Source organism: Uloborus diversus, unplaced genomic scaffold, assembly GCF_026930045.1.
Source record: "Uloborus diversus isolate 005 unplaced genomic scaffold, Udiv.v.3.1 scaffold_14, whole genome shotgun sequence".
NCBI classification, from domain to species: Eukaryota; Metazoa; Arthropoda; class Arachnida; order Araneae; family Uloboridae; genus Uloborus; species Uloborus diversus.
Genome location: NW_026558098.1, coordinates 2,130,072 through 2,139,966, shown reverse-complemented (window position 1 = coordinate 2,139,966; position 9,895 = coordinate 2,130,072). Strand labels below are relative to the sequence as shown.

Here is a 9,895-nt window from a genome sequence, read left to right as displayed (position 1 = left end):
ACACATACCCCGTACACACAAACACCCCCTCCCCCCCCACACACAAACACACACGCCTACATGCACACACTCGTGATTGCGAAAAACATAATTTGAATTCAAGATGTCAAAATTCAAATTTTTTTTTTTTTTTTTTAAATTTAGGTTGCGTTCGACGAACCTCACCGGTCGAACCGGTTACAAACCGCAGCGTTCTATGATCAACCGGTTACCGAATCGGTTACCATTCTAAGCAGTTGATTGGTTGATTGGAGCATGTGATCATTAGCTGTCACATGATTAACTAACCGAACGCGACCGGTCGTGCTCGTCGAACGTAACCATAGCTGTCAGGATTTCTTAGCTGTAACTGTAACTGAATTCTAAAATTTGCAATTTCATTTTCAAGTTCTCTGTTTACACGAATTCATTGTGTTAGTACATAAATCTCTGTTGTTTCTTTGTATAACAGTTTATTAGGTGACATTTTTATTCATTAATTCTCACTGAAAAGTTAAATTTCTCTATCAGTCTTCACTTGTTTTGTTTTATTTTTTTAAAGTTGAAAGAAAATGACTTGTATTCGAATTGACGATGTCTAACACTACTTTTATTTTGATAGAATGGACCGACTTTTAAGACTTGGCGGTGGTTTAGCTGGTCTCGGACAAGTAAGTTATTATTTAAGTATAATTTTTTGCACGATTTTGAAATTGAAGCGTTGAACTTTCCTTCTTTATTTATCTAAGTAATTACTAGAGATGTACCGAGTACTCGGTAACTACTCGGTACTCGGCCCAATTTTGATCAGATACTCGGCCAATACCGAATAGTTGCAAAAAATTGAATATTGTCCAAGACAGATATTAAAATTTATAAAAAAGCGCAAGCATATATAATTTTCTGCTATCATTTACAAGTCAAATTTAAACTTTGAGAATAATGAAGTTTGTAATGCTTCAATGGAATAAATCTCTCTTTTAATGTCCCCAAAGTTAATAAAACTTATTTATTAAAAATTGTGCAAAAAAAGTAAGTATAGAAAACATGGAATTTTTATATTAAAAATGGATTTTTGCTACAAACAAAAATTAGTTATAAGAAATGTAAAAATACCTTTGCTCAAAAAATAAATGGAAATAAAACAATGTTAAAAGCACAGTGCAGACACGTGTTTTGGCATTACAAGGAATTCCTTTTTCAATGCACAAAATGTGAGCTCGTGGATTTAAAGGCATCCGACAAAAGTCGGATTCTTCTGTCGAATGTCTTTACATTCTTTAGCTCACATTTTATGCGCTGAAAAAGACGTTCCTTGTAACACAGAAACATGTGTCTGCAGTGTTCCTGCACATTTGTTCTATTTGCATTATAAAAATTATTTATGTTTGGCAGACTAGAACTATAATAGATTGGTATAATTTGTTTTAATTCCAACTTGATTAATCATACCTTTTATTTATTTTTTATTTTAAAAATAATTTTTTTGTAAAATTTTTGACATAAACAAAATTTTTAAATAATGCATAATTAAACTTCAGCAGGAATTTAGTTTTAAAAACTATTATATGGACAAGGAGGTCTATACTACTATTCCAATAAGTTCAAAATTCATCACATGTGTGTCGGCGGTTCTTCTTAAAACATAATCGGTACTTGGTAACTCAGCCGAGTAATCGGTAACTCGGTACTCGGCCAAAGTGCATCTCGGTACGTCTCTACTAATTACTTACCGTTACTTACTCGTCCAACTTACATATGCGCTTTCTGTAATTTTCAGCCTTAAAATTGTTTGTAAAGTTTTTTAAAGTGCCTTATTGAGTGTCCTGTTAGAGATTCTTTGAATTTCGTAAATTTGAATCAATACTTTATCATTATTTAGCAGGGTTGGCCGGATTGGACCCAATGGGTTTTTTTGAAAAAACCCATTTAAAAAAACCCATTATTTAGCCCACTTTTGGGTTTTTTTTAAATTTTCTGAGAAGTTTCTTAAAAAATTAATTAATTTAAATACTTTTACAATTTAAACTTCTTTTTTATTTGTTCTGCGCCACAGACAATGGACATAAAAAATGAATTTTGAACTTTAATAGTATTTAACTCTTAACGGCATTAAAAAAATACTTCAAAGATTAAAAAATATATTTTTAACTTTTTTCTTTAACTGGTCAATGAATAACTCAAATTATCTTGACTACGTCCTGTCACTTCTGATTTTCTCAATAGTTATAGATTGTATAGAGGAAACTACTCTAGCAAAAAGGCTTTCATCTGGATTATTTTTGGAAACCCAACATGTCACAAATCTTGAATAAACTAGGTATATTTTTTAGAAATTAACAGGTTTTACAAACAGTCAGACAGAAAACGGAATAGGATGTACAGTATCCTTATCTTACAAAAAAGTTTAATATTTCTTACTCTGTACACAGAAATAGAAAAACAGGCAACATAAAATTCAAAGAAATGTCTTGATTAAGCTGGAATTCAGGAAAAAGCGATTTAAACTACTTGAGGTTCTACAGTAGTTTTATATAACAGAATGAAATACAGTAAAGTAAAATGCAAAAAAAAAAAAAAAAAATGTAGCAATTAAAAACGAACAATAGATTTTATCACTCGAGAAGTAACTTTGCCTTAACTGTTGGTAATCATGAAAACTAAAAAATCTGAAACTTCACCATTCTTGGGTTTTGTCATCTTTTATACTTTTCTTCAGAAAATGCTGAATTTTAACTAGTTTTCCAGCTTTTTTACCCCAAGACAATTTTTGCGCTTTGTCCATATACTTACGCTACAATATGCTACAAGTACCCCACATTTTAACTAAAAAAAGACAAAAAAAACCCACATTTCTTTTAAAAAACCCAGCTTTAGTTGGGTTTTTTTGGGTTTTATTTAAAAAAACCCCAAAAAACCCTGGGTCCATGGGCTTTTTAAAAAAAACCCGGGTTTTTGCCAACCCTGTTATTTAGTGCTTAATCACTTCTTTTAGTGTTTGTTTTAAGATTTCATTTCGTAAAAAGAATTCGACATTAAAGCTTCAAACTTTTGTTTCAAATTAATGATAATTTAATGATGAACTGTTTATCGAAAGAATTTGTATATTAGCTTTACTGCAACAGCATTACAGGTTTCACATTTTAATGCTTTTTACCATCATGTCTCTCGAATTATATATTTTTATGATATAACACAAAATATTGAAAGCATAAGCCAGTAGAAAATTTAAGCAAACAGGATCTGCCTAAAAATTGAGCAACTATTAAACAAAACAAATCTCAGTATGAATTAACCATTTTTTTTAAAGAACTTCTTTTTCAGAGTTTTTTTATTGTTTTTTTTTCGGAAGGCTCTTTGAGAATTGTTTTTAAGTACAAGCCTATTATTTGAACTTTTTCCGAGGACAGCAAAGGATACTCGGCGTATACTTATAAAAAGAACAAAACGAAAATTGATGTTTCATGAAGGCATATTTAGGAAGGCACTCAAAAAACGATTTTAATTTCCATTTTACTCACCCTCAAATGAATGTTGAATTTTTTTTTCCGACTCGACCACACTTGGATAAGTGCCTAAGAATGTATAGACACAGGAAATATCCATTTTGACGTTTCTTGAGTGAATTACAACAAATTTTCTCGTGACGTCTGTATGTATGCATATGTATCTTGCATAACTCAAAAACCGTATGTCCTAGAAACTTCAAATTTGGTACATAGACTCCTAGTGGGGTCTAGTTGTGCACCTTCCCTCCTTTTGGTTGCATTCGGATGTTCCTAAGGGGGTTTTTTGCCCCTTTTAGGGGGGAAATCATTGTTAATTTCGATGTAAACTCAAGTGGTGTTATAATTTGGCGGACCCTTGGCGATGTATCGCCAGTCTTTTGGTCTAATATAATTAAGACCACTAATATAATTAATAACACTAATATAATTAATAACACTAATATAATTAAGAAAAACTAACTAATATAATTAAGACTAATATACTAATTAAGAAAAATAATTGTTCAACAGATTATTTTGCACTAAAAATTTGGCACGATGATGGAAACCTTATATTTAAGCAAAGCATAAAACAAAATCACATCTTACGTAAACATTATAGCACATTTGTAAATCTTAAGAATTTATTAAATAGTTAGAGAACTTAATTTCAAAAGTCAGCTGAGTGGATTCATCTATTGTATGAAATATATTATGTTTATAAGTGGGTAAAGTAATTAATATCTACTAATTTTTGATCATTTAAAAAATGTTTAAGAATCTGATTTAAGTAAAAAAATTCCAACTTTTTTGATTTAAAAAAAAAATTACGAACCCTGTTTTGTTCTGGTTTGCAGTTTTGACAGCTCGATGCATCTTTGATTGGATTTTATTTTGCATAACTCATTGTTGTTAATGATTTGCAGGCTCCGCCTCCAACAGATGGAGCAGTGGTGGATACTGCGGAGCAAGTCTACATATCCTCCTTGGCCCTCTTGAAGGTATGTTCTAGGATTTGGTTTTTACCCAGGGTTTCCGCTACGGTCGCATTTTTCGCATAATGCGAAAACACTATCTAAATTGCGAAAATGAAGCAATGCATTTTCGCTTTTTTGCTCAAATAAAAAATAAATTAGTTTTTTAAATAAAGAAGAAATGTGTGATCCTAGAGAGGAAGCGTGCATGGCGATAATCACCTTAATCTTTTTTAAATCTTAGCTGATATGTTTAAACTACAATTAAGTTCAATAACTATTAGTCTTATCCAGCATTATGTCCCCCCAATAACTGCTTTATTAGGAGGAGGGGACTGCAACGTTCCAAACACCAATCCTGTTTTCTTTTTTTTAATTTTATGTTTTAAAAAAATAGCTGTTGTACTTATTTCTTAAAAAATGTCACAGATGAAATAAGAATTTTATTTTCAACTGGAGATGAAACACACTGAGGCATATATAAATATATGAGAATGTGTAACATTTTAGCATTTTGCTAACATTTTTCCATCAATTTTAGCTTTTATGCTAAAGAACTTTTGAACCCAATTTAAACCCTGTTTTTACCTGACTGCGTGCATGATGCAAAGAAGGGTAATGTTTTTATTAGACTAGGTATGTTTGTTCCTATGTGGCGTTCTAGGAGCTAAACACCTTGGCCGATTTTGGTTATCAGGGCCGGATTTAGGGGAGGGCAGCCGGGGTCATTGCCCTGGTGCCCCCACAATAGAATTTTTACAAAATATCCTAACTTTTACAGGTCAGCAAATGTTACGTTTTTTCTCCCCTATAAATCTATATATATAAAAATGAATGTTTGTCTGTATGTCATCCATGAACTCAAAAACTACCCGGCAGATTTGGCTGAAACTTTCGCCGTTTGTTATTTTTGGTACCGGGAATGTTTATGGACCGGTTCGAAAAAAATCCGATCGATCGTTCCTTTTTTATTCCAATTTAAGTCACAATCCATTGGATAAATACGAATAAAATGCAGAAATGAATTCGCGTGAAAGATCTCATTGATAAGAAGTGAGCTGTTGCCATTTTTCTTGACTTTGAACAAATAAATTCTTTCTTTATTGTTTTATGACTTTTCATGCAACGGGGGGATTTAAAACTTTTTCTATTTGATATTTTTAGCGATGGATTGATCTTGCAAACTGCGCGAGTACAGAATTTGAGTATAGTCACTTGATACCTGGACCGATTATTATGAAAATTGCTATATATATGTATTTCTCCACGGAGAAGGTGCATCATATGCTCATTGAAGCCACTCGCCACCAGGTGGCACTGCAGAGTAGCAACTTCTGCCCCGTTCAACCGATTGTCATGAAAATCAGTATAATGATGTATTTTTTTATTGGCGTAGCAACGCGCGTCGGGTACAGCTAGTTATAATTATAATAATATAAAAAAATAAATAGAAGCAACTTCAGGATGTATTAACTATTAAAGTGCTGATCAAAAATATCGGATATATACACAATCAAAGTATCGGATATTTTCAAAAATGCAGTTGGTTTTCTGTTAAACGACTTTCAAGGGACCACAAAAAAAACGCCCTTAAATAAAAAGCGTCCTTAAATGGAATGCTTTTAACACTATAGTGAACCATCTGGGACCGTGAAAAGCCGTCGTTAAATAGAGAAAGTCATTTAATAGAGCGTCGTTAAACAGAGAGCCAACTGTATGATGATCTTTTGGAACCCTGATTAGGGGCCTCCACACTTCCAAATCCGACCCTGTTGGTTATTATTGCGTCAACCGATTTGTCTTAACCTTGGGAGATTCACTAAACACATAACAGTAATCCAAATTCACCATATCAACAATCGGTCGCCATTTTGTCATTTCGGGATAGTGTCGCACGAAAGCTGCGTGATACACAGCGTGCAACAAATGTAGGTTTTTGAATGAATTTTTTGTTTACTGGGCAGGGTTGGCTTTCTGCCGGCAGAAACTGGTTTCTGCCCTGCCGGTGGCAGAAACTAGTTATAACCGGTAAAAACCGGCAGAAACTGGCAAAAATTAAAACGCTTCTTTATTAATTCAAGTAATTACAAAATGATATTTGTTTAAGTAGACTAAAAAATATAGTTCCATTTCATCATTATAAAAAATAAAACTCATTGCCCTTGATTTAGTTTCATCAGAAAGAGAACTGTTTAACTGCAGATGTTCGTAACATTTGTATTAATCTAAAGGACTAGAATCTTAAGGGCACTTAAGAAAAAGAAGTGACATACAGATTCAAACAGGTAGTTACTGGTTGTCATTTGCTAGCTTACACACATCATCTAAAATGCTTGGGGTTAAAATTATCATGTGCTCAAGAAGAAAATGCTAGAATTTTACTTACTGATCCTCGATTTTATACCTAATATCACGACTTTACAAAACCATTGACCCTATTTCCCCAAACTTATTTTTCCAATCAAATTTTAAAACCACCTCAGTTACTACATAGTGGACCAATTTAAAAAATATATACAATTGATGAAAATTTAATGACTCTTTGCTGTATCCTTGACGGCATTGCCATCTAGTTCTTTTGTTGCGAGAGTTTTCTGTTATTTCTCCTCTATTCATATTAAATTAAGAAATCATTTATATTTTCAATCCACCTTTTCTTAGAGACAGCTGCAGAGGGCAAAAAACATAATGTTTGACTTTTAATGATATTGTAAATAAATTGTGCTTTGGCTAACATTTCATTATTTTCCCGTGCTAAATTCCTATTGGGTATCAAAGATTTCTTTCACGTCATTTTTTGAGTTTTTGCCAGTTTCTGCCACAAAGTGGCAGAAAGTGGTTTTTGCCATGCCGGTTTTAACCGGTTTCTACCAGTGGTTTTAACCACCTCGGCAGAAACTTGCCAACCCTGTTACTGGGTAGATACTACCTTACTACTGAGTATCTTTTACTGATTCAATTTTCATCTCTAACATGTTGCATTTGTTTTTGTCGTGATTCAGAGGACTGAGTTTCGCGACGTTTACTCTCTTGACGGGCTTTTTAAATTTTGGGAGAAGGATGATTAAAAGACAAGCATATGTAGCTTTAAGGCGAGTGAGGTCCCTGGAGGGACTACAGGGTGGCGACAGATCAGGGAAAAGTCAGGGAACTTTATTAATCAGGGAAAAGTCGGGGAAATGTCAGGGAATTTCGAAAAAATAACAAAAAAATCAGGGAAAATTGGTTTTATGAAGAAAAAAATTTTTTTTTTTGCTTTACAAAATTAAGTATCCTAATTCCCTACGCATTTTCCGCCAATTATTTGTTCATTAAAAAAAAAAAAAAGAAAAATTAATGTAGTGCGATTATAAACTGCTGCATATTTGTGCATTTTTTTCCTCAAAGTCAATGTATTGAATCTTACTTATTTACCACAGAATGAACTTCCGAAGATTGCTTCTGTGTCTGTTAGGTTGTTCATTTTACCTAGCTTGAAATTTTCTTTTACGCTTTCAATGCTACGTAAAATAAACAACCATACAGGCAAAGAGGAAGCCTTCATTAATGCCTTAGCTCCTTTGCCTTTATTCCATTGTCTCAAAGTAATTAAGTACTGTAATCACGATTTCAAGAAGAAATCTTTGGTGGTTTTTGAATTAATACTATAAAAGCTTAAAAGTTATTACTTCTTCGCGTTTTCAATTTAATTGCTAAAATTGAACTTTCAATAAAAAAAACTTTGTTTTTTGCCGTTATACTATTTGCTATCGCCGCATATTATAGAGGTTTTCTTTTCTTCAGACTTAACTGATTCTTTTATTTTATAACCAAGTTGTTTTCTTCTTTTATATATTTTGAAATTAACTAATTGTTTTTTTTTTCTTGCATTTCAAATTTGTTTTTTACAAAAGCAATCCAAGATTTTTTTCGTTACATACTGAAATCATTTGAAATAGAGTTAACTTGTGTATTTAAGTAAATGTCTTTATTTTTTTTTTATTGTTAAAGTAAAATGCTGTATTCATTCATTAAAACCTATGTTCTTGATTAGAGAAAAGCTCCCTATGAACGGATGTAGAAAGGTTTCATCTGTTTTGCATAAATAGGTCAATTAGTTATATTAGAATAACTACATTACTTCTGTTCTTTCACTATTACTTGTTATTCTTGCAACAATTATTATACTGTTCGAAAATTTAGTTTAAAATAATTTCAATTACTTTTTAGTTCTACCATAAATAAACATATGTTTTTAAGGGTGTTTCTAATAGTTTCTTAAAATTCTTATGCTAAGTGGTTTCTGGAAGTAAAGTATTTTTTTTTATAAATTTTCTATAATCTTTCTGTGTAGAAAAATTTAATATACTGTTTTGTAGTTTTTTTTTCCAAAAAAATTGTCTTATGTTTTTTTTTACCATTTTGTTAAAAAAGTAGCATCTTTTTAAAATATATCTCTACTTCAACAACTTTACACAACTTAAAACGTTTAAAATACTGCATTTTATACAAACATACAATAGATTTCAATTGGTGCAAAGAAATGTAACCCTTATCATTGGTAACGTAAATCAGGGAAATTTGGTGAACTTAATCAGGGAAAAGTCAGGGAACTTTTTTTCACAGTTCCTGTCGCCACCCTGGACTATTAATCAGTAGTTTAGACCACCGCAAGTTACTTAATAATCCTCACGATATGAACTTTCTCAATAAAATGACAAGATTGTGAAATTTGCCGCCTTATGATCGTTATAACAAAGTCAATGAAAATTAACTAAAAGGGGTAAAATAAAAAATAATTATTAAATAAAAACAAAAAACTTAACTGTGTAAAAAACTAAAAAGAGAAATATATAAGCCCAGTAGTTTAGAATTTTATTAAATATTACTGAATAACTACTCCATTGATATAGTTTTATAATCGATACACACGTAAGACAAATCATAAATTCAAAAGCAGAATAGAAGGATCAACAGTAGGGGCCCATTCCTTTTTAAATCAAGGAACCCTGTAAAATTTGAATGGGCCCCGAATTCTAATAATAAATTTTACCATAAAGCAATAAAAATGTTTAAATTTTTTTCAGTTTAAGAGTAAAATTTATCGTTAAATTTTGTTGTGTTTTTATTCAGAAAATCGTGCACATATGATAAGAATCTAATATTTTTGTAGTTAAACATGTCATTAATTGTTACGTTAATTGAATTGCTACTTTTTATGACCTCGGTTATATCGCTTTTTTAGATATATCATGCTTTTTGTTGTCACCCGAGAAGCGTAATATATCGAGGGATTACTGTAGTTGCATATTGTTACATTAAAGTACAGTATACTCCCGATTATCCGTGCTAATCACCGGACGGCTTAGCGCTGATAATCGAAAAACACGGATAATCCGAAAAATCATTTAAGGAATATGCAGGGTAACTATTTAAGGGGAAATTAGAAAAAACTATGTATATACTCACACAAAC

At 31.7% G+C, this 9,895-nt stretch overlaps 1 protein-coding gene across 1 annotated transcript in view; it reads left to right on the top strand.

The window, feature by feature from the left end:
• The first annotated feature begins 357 nt into the window (after window positions 1-357).
• The window catches only part of LOC129232784 (26S proteasome non-ATPase regulatory subunit 14), a 62,485-nt gene continuing 52,947 nt past the window's right edge, over window positions 358-9,895 (top strand). Inside the window, exons 1-3 of the mRNA XM_054866887.1 lie at window positions 358-413; window positions 602-650; window positions 4,394-4,468. Coding sequence (XP_054722862.1) covers window positions 603-650; window positions 4,394-4,468 — 123 coding nt within the window. The 5' untranslated portion in view covers window positions 358-413; window position 602. The remainder of the gene's footprint in view (window positions 414-601; window positions 651-4,393; window positions 4,469-9,895) is intronic.